Raw genomic sequence first — 23,235 nt, 5'->3', positions numbered from 1 at the left:
TTGTTTCAAGTTACACTTTTTTACTTCTACCTCAATTGCACTTTACTTCTACCTCAGTTGCAATCTACACATATATTCAATCCTTTCATAACAAGGTCACAGACCAGACAAGTGCTTGGGGTTCCAGTCTCATGCCCTACAAGTTTTGGCCTCTAAAATCTATGCTTCTCTTCCAAACACTTTTCAGCTTCAGCCCTTGAATCTCTACCTTCTTTCCTTGAACTCAAACGTTGACTCATTTTTATCCTTGGTTTATATCAAGCTTAACCTCCTGCCTTATCCCATGTTGGGATGTTTTTCACCTGTGTTTGGTAATGGGGCAGGACTGGGACTGGCTATGGTTTCTAAGCTCACCTGTACCGGTTTTGAGCTCTGGGGGCTGGCCTGAGTCTACATCTAGGCTGGTCGCCATCTTGGAATCTTTTCCATCCCCTGTCTGAGCACCCAGCACTGCCTGAGGGAGACCGTAGCCTTGTGCTTTAGTAAATGGAAAAGCTTTCTTCTGTGTCTGCAGTGCTCCAATGTTTATGGGAAAAAATGTTTGTTGGTTTGTTTCACACATTATAACCTTGCCAAGTGAAGTACCAGCCCAGAGACAATGCATTGTAACACTGAGGTCCTGCACATTTGGACATTGTGCCAGAGAATTGATGACCTGCAAAGTCATATATGCAGGCTAAGGAATGAGACAAACACTAACGGATGTTGTTTTCTTTTCCTGCACAAACCTCCATACATGCAGCATTGCTACTTTCCTACTCTGCTGCTGAAACTCACTTGGCTTTCAAAGTCGTTTACTCCCTAAGAAGGCCATTCGATACATTGAACTGTTGAAATCAATCTCTTGTATCTAGGAGATATTTGAAAGACATGTTCAAGCATTTTTCTCTCCTTAGTTTAGATTTTTCCTGCTTCCATGACAGTGGATAGCAACAATAGCAGCTTGAGTTCAAATCCCTGTTTTCACACGAGGCAGCTTTTAAAAGTCGGGCACCACTGACATTTACTGGGGAGTGGTACTGTGTATGTTCTAGGGATTTCTCAGGCTTTTCTGCAATAAGAGGGGCAGGGGCCCATGTAATGATCTCCTGCTGCACTGTTGGGACTAGAATGGGATAACGAGGGGGTCCTCACCATATCTCCCCAGGCCATCATCTAGTAGCTCAGGGAGATGCCCCTGAGACGCCCTTTCCCCTGTCCCCAGCACAAAATAGGGAACATCGTTACAAGGCCTATTACCTCCTTAAGGCCATCAGGTTTAATACAGTGAACACCTTCTCTTGCTATGGCCTCAGCTTCAGGGGGGTGAAATGCAGAGTCACTTCCTACGGCAAGGTACACCTGCAGTGTTGTTCAAAGGTATTGCTGTGTTCATATTTCTTCAGATCAATTCACCATTACGTCAGTGGTGCACAATCACTTCTCTGAAATGTGTGCAAATGGCCTACCTCAGCCTAACCCTGATATACAGTGAGGTCCTGGTCATCAAAAACCCACAGACAAGCATCTACACCGTCAATATTCCATCCATTCCGACAGCCAAGTCCTCATTTGAGCATCAGAGCAGACCATTTACTTCCTTTCATCCAGAATTGTTATCTTTCCAATTATACTTGTGCTAATATACAAGAAGATAACTGCACATATTATCAACCTCTTTGAATATCAATTGTATGTTCTAATGCCTCTGTACAATTTGGATTCTTGGTAAGGAGGCATGTATTCCATCGACTTAATCTGATTCTCACGCTTCCGATGCTTTTGGCCTAGGGTGGACAGTTTTCCAGATCTGGTGAAATGTCATGGCCATGAGGGAGTCTACGGTGAGTTTCTTAGCCATTGAAGGCTATGCTATTAGACTTCCTGAAGTGTTTTCCGAATAGGCTAAATCAGTGATGATGTCTTTTCTAATACTTGGGAGTATTTTAGCGAAATTAGGTTTATTTATTAACCAAATGTCTGCACCTTTTTTATACCAATTGACTAATTTGCATCATTTAGGGTTTGTAACATGACTGCATTGTTACCAATCACATGTATTGCTATTTTATACTTGTCTGCTCTTGTGTGTTTTGATCTCTACCTGATTCGGCTTGTATGAATATGTTTGCAACTATCCGAAATTAATAAATCTTTTGATTTGATTAAGATGGATTAAAGCAAGACATGCTGCTTAGGTATAGCCCCATGAGTTTTCCCAGACTGGACGAGATAGGAAGCTTTTGCTTCAATCATGTTAAGATTCCATAGTCACACGGGATAAACTAAACCGAAGGTGTCCCTTTCTAGCAAGGGAGCAGGATAGGTTTTTGAAGACCTTTTACGCATCGGTGCTGCGTGTCTCTTGAGGTAGACTCAGCTTAAGAGTGAGGACTGGAACAAGGAAGGAAGAATTGGAGCAAGGAAAATTACTGGCAAGTATTCAATACATTCACCTTCCATCTCATCAAATTTTTTCATTGCATTTTAATGTCAGGAAGATAATTGTAGGAATTTGTAATCAATATTTTAAAGCATTCATTGTAAAGGTACACTGAGAGAAAGTAATTGGATATAAGGCTGCATAATCCTTTGATGGCATTATAAAACAGACAATAGTTTTGCATGCATATGTTGAGGACCATCTTTTCATGGCATGTTGGATCATTTCAGAAAAGTTTATTTAAAAAGGAACACCTAAGGAACAAACAATCCCACTTCCCGGCAGAGTGACCGTCTCATTACCCTACATCGCAGGAAAGAGAAACACTTTCAAAGCTCCTTTACCCATATGGACAACCTAGCGTCATAAGGAGCAGATTTTGTAGGCAGAAAACAGTGGCCCTATTAAGTACTTTTCATCCATTTGAGATACTTGGACAATGCAACAACATCTCAGCCAGGAGGAGAGATGTTTTCTTTTTCTCTTTGGTGTTTTCCTTTAAATACTATATTTGCTTTTTTATGTATGCAAATATGATTGCATACAGATTCATAGTGAAAAGTATGAGGAATAAATCACAGAAAATGCATTGAAATGAAGTCAGTGGTGGAACAGTCCAACAGTGAATGCTTCGGATGTCCTGGCGGGCCTCTCTAGTGTGATTACCCTGGTCTTCTGCTTGTCTTACCTTCTCTCACAGTCACCAGATCCCCTTCCTTTCATCTCCCTCCCCACCCCCACATCCCTCTGAAGGAAAGGATTTGTCTGTGGTGGAACAGTCCAACAGTGAATGCTTGAGATGTCCTGGCGGGCCTCTCTAGTGTGATTACCCTGGTCTTCTGCTTGTCTTGCCTTCTCTCACAGTCACCAGATCCCCTTCCTTTCATCTCCCTCCCCACCCCCGCATCCCTCTGAAGGAAAGGATCTGTCTGAAACTTAAAATATATTATTCCTCATTCACAGTAAATGTTTACGTCAGTTTTTTGTAATATTAAACTGACTTTTAATCTTTAGATAGGAATAAATGTGCATTCAAAAACAATATTTGGACTAATTTTTTCCAAAATTTCTTGGACGGAGAAACAACATACCCATCTTAAAGGAGTGTAGCGTGCTCGCTACGTATGCTCGCACAGTGTAAAATGGGGCCACTTGAAAAACATTTCCAGGGCCACTTTGGGCTCAGAGCCCACTCCCTGAATGAAGCTGATCACTGTGTGTGTGGTTAGTGCTGCAATCTGTCCTTTTAATGTCATCAGAATTAAAATTGTTCTTGATCTTGCTTCTTATCTCCCCATTGCTCCCCCACCAGTGCATCTGTTGTATGTGTATTCAAGGTCTTCGTCATGTGAAATGCATCTTAGAGCTATATCAGTTGCTAAGCCAATAGGATTTTAACTATGCTATTTTTCTCTTAGATACACATTCTCATCACTGGGAAGGAATCCAACAGACGGATGAAATTGATCCAGAAAAAAGGTTTCCCTCGGTGGAGATGGCCATCAGAACCAAGTGGGAAGGGGCAGCAATCAACTGGAATGGGACTGTCCCGTTCTTCTAATGAAAAGAGAAGACAGATCCCCTTTACACTCTGCACACGGCAACTCACCAAGATGCCCCACCGAAAACATCAACCCATGGAGCCAGATTTATCAACTCAGCTAGTATCCTGTGGTGCTTCATAACAGGAATTTTCAGAATAAAATTATTCATGTATATAAGCTCATATTAAACAAAATACATATTTTCAGGATACATGTGTGTGCTACATTGATTTTGATTTCATGATTTGGATGTCCACACTTTGAAATGGAAAAGAAACAAGAATCATGCTTAGTCTCGGGAGGATAGCTCAGGTGCAACATGCTCATGTTGGAAGCAAGACGACACAGAGCAATACAGATTCGATCCCCGGGTCCGTGCTTAGAAACCTCTGGGTATTAAGTTTGTTATAAATAACCTATCATATCATGCCATTTCTAGTGAATGAAACACAGGAAGAACTATCCCCTCCACTCCCTCTTCCCACTCCTTTATATGCACGATGTGTGGTCAGGCCCCAAAACAGTCATTGCCCCCTGGTGTAAGTTGACATTTTATTTACAAATTTTCCTAACCCATAACAGAATTCAAATTAACTACACATTCTGCTTTGTGTATCTCTCATAGAATGAACATTTTCTGATGTCGGTGTTTGGATCGGAGGTGTCATCCAACCTCTCTGTAGCACTTCAGTTTCCCCTGACAGATAGCTATATGCATATGCTACTTTGCATGTAAGAGTCCATACACAACCTGGACCTGATGCTGGGATACAGCCTCTGGAATTTTGGGGAATTTGCTTGATTCCCTCAGCTGGTCTCCACCAGGATTGATTTGGCTGCCCAGATCTACACATTCCATTCCATTCCACATAATCCATTGTTTAGATGCTTGTGATTTGCTGAGTGGTGAAACTATAATTTCCAGGAAGATGGTGACTTCTGCACATGAGTGAGATGGCAGACCCACTTCTGCTATTTCCTCCTGAAGGTACATTGCTAGGGTGCCACTCAAGGGGTCCCTGTCCATGCTTGCAGTGCCGTTTGAGTCTTCACTTCGAGTCTGGTTTCTGTTTGTCTGACCTCTACCCAAATTCAGACCTTTTTCTTGGATAACCCCTTTTCATTTCAGTAAGCAAAGTCTAGTTTATTTTCAGGTTGGGTTGAGTGTCCCAATTACTAGATTCTTGCAGCTACAGTGGATGCACACTTCCCACTTCTTATTAGGATTGTGCAGTGTCTCTTACCTTCAACACTTACCTTGTATAGTATCCCTTTTTATTTCATTTGCCTGAACACTTCTCCTGAATCACCCTCTAAATCTTAATCTTGTTGACAACCCCACTTTGCCTTCTGCTACTTCTGCTACCCATCGATAGCTGTTGGATTTCTTTTCTGTGGGTTTCCTCTTCCCCACTGGTGCATCCTCATTCCATTGAGATTGGTGGATTTCCTTCCTTGCATCCTCATCACATCTGGGCATTTGGGAACTTCCTTTGTTGCTTCTTCATTCTGTTGTGGCAGATGTTGACTTTCTACCTTGCGTCCTTGTTCGGTAGGGTTTCTCTTGTGTTTTTTCATCATTGGATACTCCAGAAGCCTTCACTTGGGGGGGTGTCAGTAGTCCTTAAATTTGTAATCCACCTCGACTTTATATCAAGTACCAACTTGCTTTCCAAGGATACTGAAATTTCTCTAATTTTTGTTTGACTTTTTGCTCAATAGCTCAGGTAGGATTATTTCCATATTTCCTTCTTACCTTTCCTTCCATCATTTGGCTGCCACTTGAGTATTAGCCGGGAGGGTGGGTGTGATCTGTGTGGGCTGTCTACATAGACAAACCAGAGGCAATCCTGACATTTGAAATCCTTTCTGTGGCATGCTTTAGGGAGAGCCTTTGTACTGGGTGGGTTGGCAGTCTTTTGGGACCTACCTTTAGGTCCCTAAAAGATTTTACTGAAGTCGGGGGCACTTTTGAAGATAAAATGTCACAGCAGGGCTTGATGCTTGAAAATCAGTTAGGCATGCACTTGCATGATAAAGGAGTAGAGACCAGCAGTGGCTCCACAGTTAAGGGAGAGTTGTTTAGTTATACCATCTGTTGTTTGGCAATATGACATGTTGGCATGCAATGATAATGATGATAATGATGTGTTATTTATATAGCGCCTTAATCCAAAGCGCTTTACAGAGCACATATTTACATACAATATCGCCCAACCAAAATTGGTACTCATTTATCAACCTCGGAAGGATGAAAGGCTGAGTTGGCCTTGCTAGAATTCGAACCTGTGACCTGCAGATCACGCTCAGTTCGCAGCAGCGGGTGGCTCTGAGCCTCCAGTAAACTGCCTTAACAAGCATGCACATTAAGACCTAATTCAATCTAGATTTCATAGTAAACAAACTGCTCTCACCCATGTCTCCACCTTTCCTGCAATTGCTCACCACTCCCACCTTTCCTCCTTCATCCAACTCCGTCTCTCTACTGCCTTCAATGCTATGGATAGTCCCTCCCTCCTGCGTAGCCTCCTATCTGTCGGACCACCCGTTCTCCTGGAATTCTGGCACGTCCCCTCCCACCCACCTTGCAGTTGGCGTGCCACAAAGCTTAGTCCTCCGCCTAGTCCTTTCAACCTACATGCCTCCTACCTGGGTAAATAAATTGTATCCTTTGGCTTCCATTACCACCTCTTTCTAGATGTCACGCAGATATACTTCTCCTTTCCCTTCTTCCCTTGCATTCCTTACTGCCTTTCACTCCTCCAACACTGGATGACTCTTCTTTGCCTGATGTTAAACTCCTGCAAAAACAGAAGGCCTCCTTCTACCAGCCTCTGAGGCCAAACCGACTCTCCCGAACCATATTTCCATTACTCCTGACCACTCTACTCAATCACCCATGGTTACTACCCTTAGTACTGAACTTAAACACAATCACTTCATCACTACCATTGTAGCCAGGGATAACATCCTACTTTTTTCAGAAATATTCTCCAACACCTCTCCCACCTCCATGCCAAAAATCTAATATCCACTGTGGTGCTTAGCAAACTTCATTACTTCTCCAACCCGCTCCTGGGACGTCCACACCAATCTTTTGCTACTCTCAACAAAGTACTCTACTTTGCCACACACAAACTTCTCAGACCTTTTCCCACCTCGCCACAATTGTTTGCTCTAAACGCAAAATAGCTCCTTATTCAAGTTTATAGTCTTACTAGGGCATCATTACAAGTTTGGTATTTTAACTGTTAACCTATGCAGTAATTAGACACCTAGTTTTCCAATCTATCCATGGCCAGTCCCCACTATCTTTCAGATGGAATATTAATGTACTGTGTCCCCACCTTGCACCTCCTCCAGGTTCTGCTCCTTTTCTCTGATGGCCCCAATGGCTAGAATGCTCTACCCCTTGTGAAGGTATCATGAAGTAGACACAGGCAACTGAATAACGTTTGGGCTATAAACTTTTATTAAATAAAAAGGAGGGTTGGAAAAAAGCCTAACTTGCACCATGCTAAGGTGGGATTTCCCTACCTAAATGAAACTAATGATAGTCTGTGCCAGGTAGTCTACAGTAAATGCCTGCCTGTGACCAACACCTATACTTGCCCTCACATCTAATTGTAAACAACATGTAGGGATGTCAGCATCAAAATGAGAAGTGTTCAAATAAAAGTTCAGAGCTTCTTCCAGCTCTTGGTTGGAAAAAGGGTTTTCCCTTCCCCGAGATGGAAGATAGTTCACGTTACCTAAAAGGAGGGGTTCCCTTCCCCCAAGCTTTAAAGTCTCTCAATATTGCAAAACAACAACATTCCTTGGGATACTTCACAGCTCTTCTGGCTTGGTTGCCTTTCACCAATTTCACCAATGTCTTAGAGTTCAGTTCTTTAGTTTCAGTGCACAAACATTTTCTTTTATATTCGATCACAAGCTTTTCCTTAGGTGGGTGTACTCAGTCTAGGCGCAGTTGTCGGACCACACGGTCTACTGATTACAGGTCAAGCAACTGACACACCTTACTTGCCTCTTCTTTCACAGGCACACTGCCACTGTTTCAGCTTCACAGTGGTACTTGGCTGATTCTCATTTTTCATCCTCTTGATGCTTTGGTCATGGCTTGCTTTGTTACACTTTCAAATATTCTCAAGCTTTTGCCACTGCTTATTCCTTCAATTTACACAGTTCCTTATATTCTTATGGTGCTTGCCAATGCTTGTTCTCTCACATTGCACAGTTCCTTTTTATCAGGGAGTTGCACTACTTTGCTTTCAATCCAATCAGCATTCAACCATACGTGCTTTCTTTCGGATCGGTATTCAAAAGAGCTTCCTTTCATTAATTTCAACATGTTTATTTGGATTTTTTTTTAAATCCATCTAACACATACAATATACAATAATACAACATGGTGGCTTAAAACTACTACTGCTTCCTTTCATTCAATCAGTCCCTCTCCGCCACCTCTGTTGTACAGAGATGCAGTCTCTCTGACTCAGGAGGTATGTAGACCAGCTCTGCTACCTGAGACCTCTCGAGTGCTCCCACCACAATCCGCTTACGCTGCCACGACTCTGCAGCTCGTAGGCGCTTCGAGCACGCGTCTTCCTGGCTTCACCTCCAGCTTCTCCAGCAAGCGATCCTCTCTTGACTTCATTGGCCTCTCATGAGTTGGCCATTCATACTGCCCTCTTGGCCTCCGGTGCAAGCAATGTTCTTTCACTACACAACGATCTTGGTACTCAGTATCCCTCTTCCTCATCCCATTACCAGAATGGTATCTGTGTGTGTATGCGTTAATAAAGGGAGGATGTATGGCTCTGGTTTGTCTCTTCCTTGTTCCAGTACTTGACAGGTGTTTACTGGGAGAAAGTTTACTAAAAGAATAAGGAAGGGAATGGTAATACCCTACAAAGGCCTGGGGGATATCTGATTCCTTATACAAGGAAAATAGTGGATGCTGTGTCTCATCCAAAGGTGCCTCATCCCCACTTCCCAAGTCTCCTCCACCCACGTGATCCTCTCTTGCGTTTTCACCCCCAGATCAGGGCCCGATAGTGATGGACTTTCCTTGGCCACCTGAGAGGAGGATATGTTGGGGAAAAAAGTGAGGACGCCCTCAGATTCCTCACACCCTGGTATTGAAGCAATACAGTATGTGGAGTGTGTCAAGACCAGACTGACGCTTTTCCTGCCAGTCAGTGAAGAGGGATTCTTTAACTTTCTTATGCACTCCCACTTGCCGGATCCCTGTTCTTGCCAGATGTGAAACAAATGTATGTTCATCTATTTTGCATTCATGTAAATACTGGCTCTTTGCCTAAATATATATACTATATTTATGTACGTCTCCTCATTACCAAATGTCCCCTCTATATGCATCAGCGCATTACCTCTTCATCACCTGGCTCACCCTCACACATACTATCAATGTAATTTGCTAAGGCTCCCTGCTGAGGTACTGCCTCTGGTGTCTGTATTTGGTTCTATGTATGATATGTATGACATTTCTGATAGAAGTGTCTGTCCAACCAACGCCCCAAATAAATACAAAATACAAACACATAGGGCCTCATTACGACCCTTGCGCTCCCAGAATGAAGGGGGCCGGTACGGGACCGGCCCCTTTCATTCCGGGAGCGCATATTACGAGGTTCCCTTCGCGGGACCCGGATTAGATGTCTCGTAAAACCAGACGTCTTTTCCGGGTTCCGCGAGGGGAAGAAGGAGGTAATAACGGGCCAGATGTAATCTGCCCATTATTACCTACCTCCCCATTCCCATTGAGCCCTATGGGAATGGGCATGGGTTCCTGCAAGGAGGAATTGGCCAAATATCCTCCTCTGAGGTGGCTCAAATGGGACTGGGCATGGGTTCCTGCAAGGAGGAATTACCGGGTCCTCCTATGTCGGAATGCCCCGGTTATTCCTCACTGCGGGAACCCGGTAAAGGAGCCCGGTTTGGAGGCAGCCATGGAGCTAAGGGGTAGCCCTTAATACACACACACACACATATATATATATATATATATCATCTACCCTCACTTCAATCTAACTGAATGTTTGTGGGGTGATTGCTGATTGCAGAGGGAGAACAACAGGTTTCTTATATTTATAGGCCTGCAATGGCATGTGGGCTGCTGAAGGTGAATCGGATAACAATAATTATCAAGCAGTGAATGTCCTCATACACATAGCCTCATATATCATGTACATCTGTATTCTATTTCAGAGTAATAATGTCCTACTTTTTGGCACTGTAGTAAACAGATTATTAGGGGTTACACCATTTGGTTTGACATGGTTTAAGACCCACAGTAATTGGGGCTTGGGATGTGTTTTAATATTACTGGTGATGCCATGCCCCTGTGCCCGATAGTACAGAGATCAGAGGCATATTATGGGCCTCTGTGGCAGAATCTGTATGTAACCTGAAGGCTGTGTGCCGCAGTAGCCAGTGTAAAATGTTAAAATGATTTAATCAGCCAGCAGAGGCTAACAGGGCATGTAGTAACAGTGAATGTGATGACCGGCCCTTCTGCTTACATTCTCTTTGAGCCGGGCCCATTTTATGTTTGCGCCATTATGCAAATTCATGTTTATAAATGTAAAATGTAATAAACAAATGAAAAAGCTAAAACTATTAGCTTCACCAATGCTTCTTTATATTGAAAGTGTAGTAATGGAGGGCAGTCCTATACACCGCAGCAAAGCATTTCCCCATACTGGACATTTCCCATCCAACCCATGCTTTAGACAAAATAAACATAAAGTCCTTCTGCTATGTTTTCAACATACAAATTCCAGATGGTAGCAATTCTTCAATATTTACATTTTGAGAAGATATATAATTGACTATCAATATAATATATCTATATATATAAAATGAAGTTGTGTTTGTGGGTTTGTATGTGATGTTCTTGGGGACGTAACTCCTCATGAACTGTGAGGTCTGGTGTCATGAACTTTGCATGGAAAATTATTTATTCCATTGCTGAATTAATGCAATTGTTTCTGGCTCAATAGGTCATCCCGTTCCTGAGAAAATTTATCTTTTTTGTTTTTCGGCTTTGTTTTTTGGCCTTACATTTTGTGGTGTTACACCGCCATCTACATGTCATTTGTAGAAAGTGCTCATCATCGTGCATCGAAGCTGAAATATGATCAACACCTGATTAATTTCCATCGCAAACTTTTGGAACAAGAACTTCACCCTCATGACATCAAATGGAATTTTGCTACAATCTGAAGATGACATTATCCCACCGGAATCAAAACAAAACATCAAAAGCTGAAACATGATCAACATTCTGAAGAAGGAAGATCTCAGGGCCATGAAGCTGATAGAATTCGACATGCTTTGAGACAGTATAATGAACGTGCTGAAGAACCTGAAGCAAGACTTTCTGATCTGAGAATTTGTGCTGCTAAAAAACAAAGCAACGAAACTGCTGAAGAAACAGAGACACGACTTGCTGTTAAGAGAATTAGTGCGGCTGAACAACAAAGGAGTGAAACTGCTGAAGAAACTGAAGCAAGACTTTCTGATCTGAGAATTTGTGCTGCTAAAAAACAAAGCAATGAAACTAATGAAGAAAGTGAAGTGAGATTTACCGATTAGAGATTAAAAAACATGAGAATTGAAATCCCGGGCGAAACCAGATAGTTAAGCTAGTAGTGACATAGAAGAAAGAGTAGCATCTGTGATCTATAATAATATAGCTCTTCTACTATGTTCATGGAGATGGGGTAGAAAAAGACAGTCCTGCCAAACTTACTTGAGTTCTGAATAATAGCAGACTATAGGAGGATTTATTTGTTCCCCTATTTATATTGTCTTATTTTAGGACGCCATCTCCTGAAGTTCAGGCTTAACACCATACGTTTTATGGTACAGTCAGATTGTCTTACAAAATAAAATACACATACAAATGTGCCCATGATAAAAAAACATACTCACTCTTTTCATACAATGTAATATTTACATTTTTCAATGAAGCCGAACTCGCCATTACTAAACCTCTATGATATACTAATTTACCAAACATAAAAACAAGCCATAAAATCCATACTCACCCAACCTTATCTGAGCATCGATGGTAGTGTTGTGGCAATATTGATTAACATGGAATTGTTTTCTCACAACATGAGCAAGTCTCGGCCTTATTTCAAATTGAACTGGGTGAAATATTATTAAGCTTTGCAATCAGTTACTGTCACCTTTTACATGCTTCGGTGTGAAATTGCAGGGAACAGCACAGCCTCGATGAGAAAACACAGGCATCTTTCAAATTAAAATGAGAGAAACATTTGCAACATTTCTTTCAGTTAACTGTTCAGGCACCCAAGGTCATATCCAGCCAACCTAAGAGTGGTACACATGTGTGTGCCTCTGAACTAAAAAAGGAAATCCTTTATTTTAATTAAATTTAATACAGTAAGCGCACCAGTTAACAGTATGAGGAAACTGACGAAAGTGCTAAAGTTGAAATTACATTATTTGCCAATCAGCTATGTGCGAGGCTGCACTTACCTTGCAAAACAACTCACCGTTCACAACATGGCTGGATGCTTTTCAGTTCCTTTGTTACAAAAGTGGTGCCAGAGCACCCTCTCTCATTGCAGCCTCTCGGTCTCTCTCGGACTCTCTCTCTCTGTCTCTCTACATGTCTCTCTTTTTGCTTCTCACCAAGGCAGTCACAAATCCCAGGCACAGCACTGCACTTGAATGTTCAACAATTTCGCAAGTACACCAGGGACTGAGAATCAACCTCATATTAGGGCAGGCCTCCTTCATCTCCCTTCAACATTAGTTCACCATCCTAATTCAAGATCTAGTCGATTAGTACCACCCTCAAAGGGAAAACTCGCCCCTCCAAGGACAGCTAGGAAAAAGCAAAACCTAAACCCCCAAAACCCTCCTTCTTCTCTGCAGCCATATTTAAACCGTTTTCTCTTGTTATGCCCCCTATACATTTTCCATATTACGATCCTGATCCCTTCTGATTACCATCCTTATATCACCTGCCCCATGACCACACGACTTCTTTTGTCATTGTCCTTGTCCTCCAAGCCCTGTACTGTCTTTCGACCAAAATCTTAGCTAGCAACAATAAATGGCGGCGACCTTCACCCGTGGAAGGACTACAGACATTCTCCTACTTCCTTCTGCATGTTTAATTTAAAACTATGTAGTCCTCTCTTGCACAGAAATGCCTTTATATTTTTACAATAAGACTGTCTGATTGTTTATCTCTCATCACGACTTGCTTTCATGCTTCTTGTACATTTATTCCTAAAACTGCTGATTGTACTTCACTGAAATTTGAATTATAGCTAATCCTGTTATGTGTTCATGCTCCTGCAGCTGATCACCCATGTTAATACTTCACATAGCATGCATAAACTTACTTCTGCAACACACTACTTTCAATTCTATTTTTTATTTAGGATACTTGCGGCGTAGAATCTGTATTTCACATATAATTATCCAACAAGACAGACTAGTTCAAGGAGAAGTTTGGCTTCCAGGCGTGGGTTAATGACAACAGTGTGGTTGGGAAGCGAATAGCTTGCTCTCAGGTTTTTGCAGCCTTTAGCCAGCATCTTATAGCTAAAATAATGAAAGCCCAACAAAAGCAACATTGGGACTAGCCAAACTTTTCAAAAACAGAAATGATCCATCTGAAAAACTCTTATTAGTTTGAGGAGTTAGGTGTCGCAACACCTATGCTCAACTATTGCAGAAGAGTGCAAATAAGTGGAAATGACGTGAGGGGGGACACAAAACTTGTATGTGTTGTTTGGTTATTTGCCCACCCATTTTCTGCCGATGGCCATGATAATCCCTATGGCCATTCTCCCTCACCCCTTCAGTTCCTGCCCCTCCCCACCCAAAACACCTCCTCATGGGAACTCTTTGAGCTCGCTGTAATCAAGCCTTACCCTTAAACTTTGCACTTGCAGTGCCTGCCAGTGTTTTTTCTTTCAGAGCAGCCTTCTGAGAGTTAATGACTTAATTGGTGCTGTAAATCCGCTGCTGCTGTAATGAAAATATCAACCATGCCTGCCTTCAGCCACTGGAGTTATAAGCACTATGCATGTCCTTCACCGAAGCCCTGTTAAAAACAAGCATTGCAAAGCCAATAGTTTTGGCTTGTGTATAATTATTAGGTAATTGTCAGGCACTGCTATGAGATGCGCAGGTACTTGCACCATTTTGCACCTGCTACCATCAATGGTGAGTTAATAGCACTTCGGCGAAGCCTGGCAAGTGCCTTTAAAATGCCCAAACAAAAGCCCAAACTGTTGGCATTGCTAATGCTTGTTTTTATAGGTCAGCACCATTTCCTCCAGTAGCTCTTCCTCCAGTCTTGACTTCTCATCTCTCTTGCTCAACCCATCTACCCTTCTCTCTTTCCCGCTCTCTGTCTTCCCTTTTTTTGGTCCTATCGAACTTTACTCCTATCAGAAAAGCTCTTCTTCCTGGGTCAACCCCTCCTTTTCTTAGAGTACTGTCCTTTCTATTTAAATCAGCTGTTTCCCCATTCTAAAAAGGTTTTCCCTTGACCCATCCAATCCAACCAATTCCCACCCCATTTATCTTTACCAATTTGTGGACAAACTACTTCTACTTCTAAATCTGCCTGCCTTTACTCTCCGCCCTCTGAAACTCATCCAAACAGGACTGCGAGCATTGTCCTTGGCCTCAAGCCCAGGGATCGTACCTCTCCAGGACTGAAATCGCTGCACTGGCTCCCAGTGGCGGCAAGGATTAGGTCCCTTCTGTGACCTGGGATCTCAGTACCTTCAACTCTCTCTTCCTAAATATCTTCCTTCTCAAGCTCTTCGCTCATTCGCCTCCAACTCCCTCAGGGTCAGTTGCTTCTCCAGGCAGCGAGTTGGTGGTAGATATCTTTCTTCTGCTGGGGCTTCCCTCTGGAAAAGCCTCCCTGCTTCTCTGAAACTTGAGGAGAACTATCTCTGATTCTGGAAGCACCTCAAGACCTTCCACTTTGCTTCTGCTTTCTCTCCTCCTCTCCCTTGCTGATCTCCTGGCTGTATCTGAAACTGCACTGGTTACCTGGCTACCTTATGATCTCAGGCGCAGGTACCCTCCCCACCAGTTGCATACCTGCACTGCCCCCTGGCAACCCTTGCACTCGGACTGTTTCTGTATCTCTACAGTCCCTACTAGCACTTGACACGTGATGTCTGCACCTACCCATGCATTCATCAGCTGGCTGCACTTTTATTTATGTTCTTATTTATTGTCCATATTATTGCCTTATTTATCTTTCTGTTATTCTATGTACTGCGCTGCCCCCTCACCCCCTCCCCTGCACTTGTGCAATCTCAATGTCACCTGGCCTAGTACGATAGTGGTTTCTGTCTTCCCTCTGTTTCCCCTCCGTTGCCTTGTTGTGCCTGGAAACACTTGTGTATAGGTGTGTTATAATGTCATATCATATCATATCCTATCATAAAGTGCAGCCGCTGCCCAAATCCAACACTATGTTTAGAACCACGCTCTCATTCTCCCTTTTCAAACAGGGATCTGACATGGTCATGAACAGAGATGTCAGTTCTTGCTCCCTTGGAGAATATTCATTTGGCAGTGGATGTGGAAGGTATCACGAGTTTGATTATGTCCAACCTGTCCCAGCTTTCAATACTGTAGAACATGACAACCTCCTTAATAGGCCATGTTCCCAAAATAGTGCAATTCTTGCATCTGATATTTTCTTTCTTAACAATGTCTGTCTGATTCCATCCCACCTTTCTCTTCCCTTGTCCTAAGCTGTTGACACCCTGAGTTATTTTTTCTGTTTAACTTTATACTCTTATCCCGGTGACTTCCAACTCCCTCTCTGCCTGGACAGAGATGTGAGAGCTGTTGCTTCTCAGTTTCTGTATTAAATGTAATCTCTAGCCCACTGGATGAGGCATGAATCTCTCAACCTCAGTTCGGGCAAGAAGGACGTCATCATTTTGGTGCCCATCCGTGCCTCAGGTGTTCCAAATTCTGTGTCATCTTTTTGGGGCCCAGTCCCTCATATGTGCCACTGGTCAAAAGAATAGGCTTTAAATTCAACAACTTACCCCCACTTCTCCTTTAGGTTGGCTAGGTCCTCTCCTCCTCCCGGTACTCTTGCGCCCTCTTTACCAAATTAATCTTTTCCTCTCTCAATCCCACCTAGACTACTCCCACTCCCTCTATCTCATACTCCCTTCTTCTCATCTCAGGGTCTTGAGATCCTCCAAATGTCTGTGATACACCTCATCTTGAGACCTTTTTTATGGCTCACTTGTCAAGCAAAGATGCTACACATGTTTCCTTCGTATGGAAATCAAAGGTTGTTGTCAAACCTAGGTGTTCTCGTGCAGGTGGAGCATGCTGTTGGTCTTTTCGTTCAGAGCCAACAGGAGCAGGTCATTATTTATAATACAGGAGAACTGGACATGGAGGGGAAAGAATGTTAGGGATTGATTTGTTGCAGTGGTTCAGATAGTAGGGTAGCTGGAAAGAGGGTTGGAGTGTCAATGAGTATAAGGGAAGAATGCTAAATTGTTTCTTTCAGTTTCCAGCAAATGGGGCAAAGATAAAGAGCTGCTTTATATAGGCAACAAACAAACACACACACTCAATTCAACCCTATGCTGTGCCTTATTGAATCTTTCTGGCTGCTCCTGAGGTGTGGAGTGATTTTAATAATTTTATTTTAAATGAAAAAACTTGAGTGTGTATGCATGTCTGTGTGTGTGGATCAGTGTATCTGGTGTGGGCCTGGGCAGGGCCATGGCTTCCCAAGAGGGACCTCTTTACATCCAGCTTTCCCTCCAAAATACCTCCCGCGCAGAGTCCTTTGGTCTTCTGGCTCCAACTCTCTGCAGGTTAAACGTTTCTCCAAGCAGAGAGTGGGATGTAGATCCTTTTTCTCAGCTGGCTCCTTCCTCTGGAAAGGCCTCCCCCGCCAAACTTGAGCCAGATCTTCTTAAGTTCTGGAAACTTCTCCAGACTTTCCTTTTCTCCTCTTCCTTACCGCACCCCATCCCGTGCTAAACTCTCTATCTGCCGCTGCGACTGGGGCCTGGTCCCTTCAGAGTCATACACAGGCCAGACCACTCCCTATCAGTTCCCCCAGCATCCTTTGCCAGCAATTGCCCTCGGCTCCCTTTCCCGGACTATGATATGATATGATATGGCATTTGTAACGCGCCCATACACAAGTGTTTCAAGGCCCGAAAACTAGCCCAACTTGGGTCCTCCCTATCCACTGCACTCACTCTGCCCCTCTTTGCCCTGTCACTGCCGCCTTGTCCCGCCCAGAACGTGTCTGTCATCACCCCTGGGGGTACCCCACTCCTGCACTTCTACCTCTACCCTCACCCCCTTGCACATATCAAGAACTTGCACAGTAGGATTGTCACAAGGCCAATGTAACCGTTTTTGTTGTTATACTTTTTGATCCCCATGTGCCCCCCCCCCAATCTTATGTGCCGCCTGGACACACCTGTGCGTAGGCGCCATGCAAATGCCCAATAAAATAAAAAATAAAATAAATAAGAGTGTGGAGAATCTTCTTAGGAACTTTAGAGTATCTGAGCTTGAAACAGCAGCAGCAGCTTCAGACACTGTTCACAAGTAGTAACACACTACCCCTCAATCAAAATGAGTTCTCCATCAGCCCATCAAAGAAGTGATATTTGAGGAGTTGAATAATCTGGAAGAACAGATACCCTTTATTGCCGATAGAAAATGCATACACTTGAGGGGGAGAAGGTGGAATTGCTCCCTGCTTGTCACTTTGATCTAACCTTGGATGATAGGTAGCTGCAGCTGATGATGTTTGCCCTCCTACACAGGTTCTGAATTCAGCCTTCAGAGAAAAAGCATGTGCTACCTCTACGTCGTCTTTCTCATTGCGTTACTGTTACAACAAATACCCACTGCGACAAATACATTGTATTACACTGTACAACAACCCTTACAAAACAAACAATTCATAGGGTACAAAATTCTATGCTAATTGTTGGGTCAAAAATGCACAATGTCCTACCAATAGATATTGCCCTCAACTGTAAAATGATCCTATTAAAAAATATCAAGGAATAGCAGTAAAATGCCCCAGAGTTTCCTGTGTGCATCATTGCACCAAGCACATTTTCTAAATCTTCACTCTTGCTTTCCAGCCACACCGAATAAAGTTGTCAAATGTACGGGTAACTATTCACCGGTGCTGAGTGCCCAAAATAGTGCTTCTTCGTGCACTTAATCCACCGTGACCACAAAAGGGTCTACTCTACCTTTCCATTGCTCAAAGATTTGTTGTAGGGACAGAGGAATAGGAAATGTATGATTGTTTTGAGGATCTACCGTCACAATGGCACAAGCAGTCCCACGCCTCACGTCCATGCCACCGCCCACTGATTGATTTCACATATAACACTCTCTTATCAGGCGTTATCAAAACTGTAAATAATGTTCTTTTAGGAGAAATGTACAGGGACAACCTTGGGTTGGTACTTGCCCAGATAAGGATATTGGGCCTCATTACGACTTTGGCGGTAGCCATGCCCTTAATAAGGGCATGGCTGCCACCAAAACCGGGTCTGGGACTGGGTTCCCTGAATGGGGAATTACCGGGCCATTCAGAGTTTGGAGGGCCCAGTAATTTCTCCTTCAGGGAACCCGGGACCGAACCTTCCCCATTCCCATTCGAGCCCCCATAGAGCTCAATGGGAATGGGTGCAAGGAGCTAACAACGGGCCGTTTACGACCGGCCGTTGTTAGCTCCCTGGTCCCCAGGGACCTCGTAATGAGACGGAATGGGTTTAACGGGTCCGCATCCATTAGCGGCACCCGTTAACCCATTCCGCCAATGTTATAATGAGGCCCATTGTCTTTTGTCAGATCCCGATAATATCACTGGATTCATTTCTATTCACCTGCTGAATATTTGGCTGTTCCCAGAGGTCCATCCAGCCCAATCCAATCAGTAGTCCCTCAATGTATTTCAGCCTTTCAAAAAAATCTTCCGGTACCAGACCCTTAATCTTGCTGAGGTGATCCCATAGTCAGAGAGTTCAACCTTACTCTGCACCATTTATGCCTTCTAATACTTCTTATGCCTAGCTCCTCCCTGATCAACATGTTAGCTGTACTGTTAAGAAGGGGCAGCAGCAACTAACAGCCGACATTAGAGATTACACATATAAAAGTGTTTTCAAAACAGCATTTACCTGGCAACCTGTTTGTCACTTTTGCCGCCATCCAGGACAGTAAGTTGTCATTGTTGAAGAGGATGGAATAGCAGGCAAAGCTTATTTTGGACATGGTGTCTGATTACCAAGGTCAGATTGGCCCCTCAAAATTATTATTTTTTTCAAAAAGTGTTCATCCTTCTTAGGTCGATAAATGAGTACCAACACAGGTTGGTTGAATTGTATACATATTTGTTCTATAAAAAAAGAGCATAAGCGTAAATGCTATACAATTACATATTATCATTTGGCCTTGGACGCCTGCTTGCATTCACTGTAATTTGGTAATATGGGCCTATACACACAGATATTAATGATACATGTGGTGATCCATTCTTGTATGAAATATATATATATATACCACTTTACAGTGATATCGTAACCATATTTTTCGTAGTTTACTTAGGAACAATGCCATTTTATGCTACTTCCTGTTTTGTCAAGGGTGAAACGTTGTGTTTCGCTTCCCGGGATGTCACTTTGGGGTGGGGTCAAATGACATCACTTCCGGTGATGTCATCAGAGGTCAAAGGTTGTCAGACGAGCTGTGGGACACTTTTTTGAGGCGAGGGATGGGACACTTTTTTGGGTGACCGGGCCTATTTCTTGTCCCAGTCCGACCTGCTGATTGCCACAGAGAAGCAGGTTTAGCAGCAGGATCTTCTGTGGCAGACTGCAGCTGTTACTCTTGGACTAGAAAACTGAGCGAGTACAGAAGAACATGTCATTGAAAGTCCCATCTCTAGAGCAAAGATTGTCTGGGACCCAAATAACTGTATAGGTTATGCCTCTCTTTATCTCTAAGTCTCGGGGTGTGTCAAGCCTCCTCTCCATTGAGACTGATGCTTAAGAGAATAGCTACTTCTAGGTATCAGGTAATATTATCCCCATAAATAATGTTGCCATACATATGGTCGCCAGAAACGGCATAGGCAACATTATTTATGAGTATAATTTATTGGGTAAATGGGAGCGGGAGTTGCAGGGGTGTACCCCGCTCCCTTTAATAAAATATGGCATTACGGGGTGTCTGCCGCAGGTTCCATGGGGTGATATTGCCGCAAAAAAAACAGCACCATTCTTGTATGGCGACATTTTTGCGGGGATATTATCAGATGGAACCTACTTCTACACAGTTGGTCTGCAACCAGATTTCATGTTTAAGCAGGCATGGCCCTGCCCATAAGGGCAGGGAAGGGCAGAAGATGTAGCTGGTTTGTGGGAAACGTGTGGACAACTGATCTTTTCAGCAATTAATGGAAGGCACAGTTTTTGTTTCTGCTCCTCCTTTCTCTGATTGTCTTCATGCTACTCACACTGCATATGTGGTGGCCATCAAATCTAGGAGGCATTCTCATTTCCTTTGTCTTAATGCTGCTAAAACTGAGAATCTCTTGTTTCCCTCTTCAAATATATTGTCTCCCCTTTCTCCACCAACTCTTTTGATTACCGTTACTCTAACTTTCTCTTCCTCCACATGTAATTAGGGTTCATTTTTGACGACCTGCTTTTTTTCTCTCACATCGCCAACATTCTCCATAGATGTAATTACCAACTATACAATATTCGTAAGGCTCATCCATTGGTTACTTCTCATGTGGCTAAACTTCTCATATCCACCCTTGTCTTCTCACATTTTGATTATTGATCTACTCTCTTAATTGGTCTTTCTCCCTGTCAACTTGCTCCTTTGCGGGTCATTTTCTAAGAAAAATGCTAATTGTATGCAGGGGACCACCAACGCTTAGACTTACATGTTGCTGGTCCCCTGCATGCAATCCGAAACACACCCAAAGCTGAGTGTGAATGTAAAAAGTAAATGAAGGTGAAATCGCCTTTACTCTGACTTACTCACAGTTGATGAGAAATAAAACACTACCTTCAAATACACTTTGCAGGCAGTGTTTTATAACGGATTCCTATGGAATATGCCTGCTCCTTAGCCGATGCGAATGAGAGGCGCATTCCATTGGTATCCATTGGAATCCTTCTGTTTTATGCCAGCATAAAAATCTCATGTGGGCATAAAAGGAAGTGCTCTCCTGAGACACAGAAGGAAAGCAAAGTGGATTGTTGCTTTCTTTTCCTATTACATCTTCTCCTCTTTCCTTATTTCGATCTTGTCTTAAATCTCATCATTTCTGTTAAGTGTGAAGAATCTGAGGATGTCGTCCCTTCTCCCCTAGAGCAAGACCTTTCCCATGGGGCTAGGGCGGTGCGCCCACAGTACAATATAGTCCCCCTGGGAGTGGTGGACCGAGGGAGGATCACATGGGCGAGGAAGCCCCTTGTGGGTTTGGGTGCCGTCATACCCAGAGAATGCAGTATTCCCCAGCATCAATACACCTACAGCCTTCTCCAATGCTAATTCCTCCTTCCCCTTCTTTTCATAAGGTCAATGGGCCTCATTCCGAGTATGGCGGTAAGGGATAGCGGCCACCGCTAACGAGAGCGGTGGCGGTAATCCCTTACCGCCATACTCCGAGTTCCCTTAGCGCCATGGTGCTTTTAACACCTGCTTTAAGCAGGCGTTAAATACCATGGCGCTAAGGGACCTTGATGTTAATTACGCCACCGTAATTTACGGGGGCGTAATTGACGCCTTCCCCACTCCCATTATGCCCTATGGGGCAAGAATGGGAATGGGGAAGGGTAAATGGGGATTGGGGAATTACCGCCCCGCCAACCTTGGAATGGGGCGGTAATTCCGCCAACCACCAAGGCGCTGCCGGTCCGGGTACGGCGTCAACCAAGGCGTTAATAGCGCCATTGGTTAGCGCCGTACTCGGAATGAGGCCCAATATGTGCTATTGTTCACTTAGCCAAACTAATATACTAGACACGATCAAAACATCAGAGAATTAAAAGTATGCTTCATGGTGTTCTATTTTAAGTATTGGAAGACTTAATATGCTTCACAAAAGTAAAACACCACAGAATACCAAGTTTGCGGCATATGGCTCTATTTGGAGCACTGAGAAGAAGATGCTTCTAACTGTATGTGATTGGCCCAAAGCAATTCCAATATCCAGCAGAGGAGTTTAAACGGGGCTCAGCTGAGACTGGGAGAGAGAGCTGAATCCGGCAATCTGTGTACCGGTTGAGCAGATGAGAGTCAGCAGAGGAGATACCCGAACCTAGTCCAGGAAGGAAGGACTACTTGGGCTGATGCAGAGCAAAACTTCTGGGCATCCCACACACCGGTAAAGCGTCCGAGAAAGAGGGCGCACTGCTAGGAAGAAGCAGACGTCTGCAGAGACGATGCAGACCATGCCGTAGCCCTGAACGCTACCGGAGCCTCGAGAGATGTATCAGCTGCTCTGGAAACACTGGTACCAAAAAGGAAGACTCAAACAGGTACGCAGGTTACCCGACAGGTGCCCGAGGTACGGGGAACAAGGGGGTGAATGTGGAAGCTGAAATAAGAGGGTCTGGGAACCTAGGAATGAAGGGTGAGTCTGGGACCCGCACCCATATGAGAAACCGAAGCAAACCCATTCAGAATATTGTGAGTCTGGGCTCACCCCCGAAGAGAGAGTCCATGAAAGTACAATTGCTCGGCAAGAGAGTAAACCAAGCAGTGCTGAATATACGAGTCTGGGACTCGTACCTAAAAAGAAACAAGGCTATTCAGAATATTGCGGGTCTCGGATTTGCACCCAAAGAGAGACAGTTCATGAGAGGACAAGTGCTTGGCAGGAGAGTAACCCAAGACATCTTGAACATTGCAAGTCTGGGACCTGAACCCAAATGAGAAGTTCATGAAAGGATAACTGCTTGGCAGGAGAGTAAACCAATCTGGGACTCTACCCAAAAAGGGACAGTCCATGAGAGGACAAAGGTTTGGCAGGAGAGTGAACCGAACTGTTCTAAGTACTGCGAGTCTGGGACTGGCACCCAAAATTAGAGAAGGATAATTAGTGAAAAGGAATCCTACGCTTGGTAGGAGTGTGCCAACTTCTTGGGATAAAACAGTCGAAATCTTAGAAGCATATTCTTTTGAACT

The 23,235-nt window shown here is 43.6% G+C and overlaps 1 protein-coding gene across 1 annotated transcript in view; it reads left to right on the top strand.

Moving 5' to 3' along the window:
* MINDY4B (MINDY family member 4B) overlaps positions 1-4,177 on the top strand; it is a 322,694-nt gene extending 318,517 nt beyond the window's left edge. The window contains exon 12 of the mRNA XM_069620371.1: positions 3,841-4,177. Coding sequence (XP_069476472.1) covers positions 3,841-3,983 — 143 coding nt within the window. The 3' untranslated portion in view covers positions 3,984-4,177. The remainder of the gene's footprint in view (positions 1-3,840) is intronic.
* The last annotated feature ends 19,058 nt before the right edge of the window (positions 4,178-23,235 follow it).

Source organism: Ambystoma mexicanum, chromosome 10 (assembly GCF_040938575.1).
Source record: "Ambystoma mexicanum isolate Mex_15411 chromosome 10, UKY_AmexF1_1, whole genome shotgun sequence".
In the NCBI taxonomy this organism is placed as follows: domain Eukaryota; kingdom Metazoa; phylum Chordata; class Amphibia; order Caudata; family Ambystomatidae; genus Ambystoma; species Ambystoma mexicanum.
The sequence above is the reverse complement of the archived record's forward strand: the minus strand, read 5'-3'. Positions and strand labels throughout refer to the sequence as shown.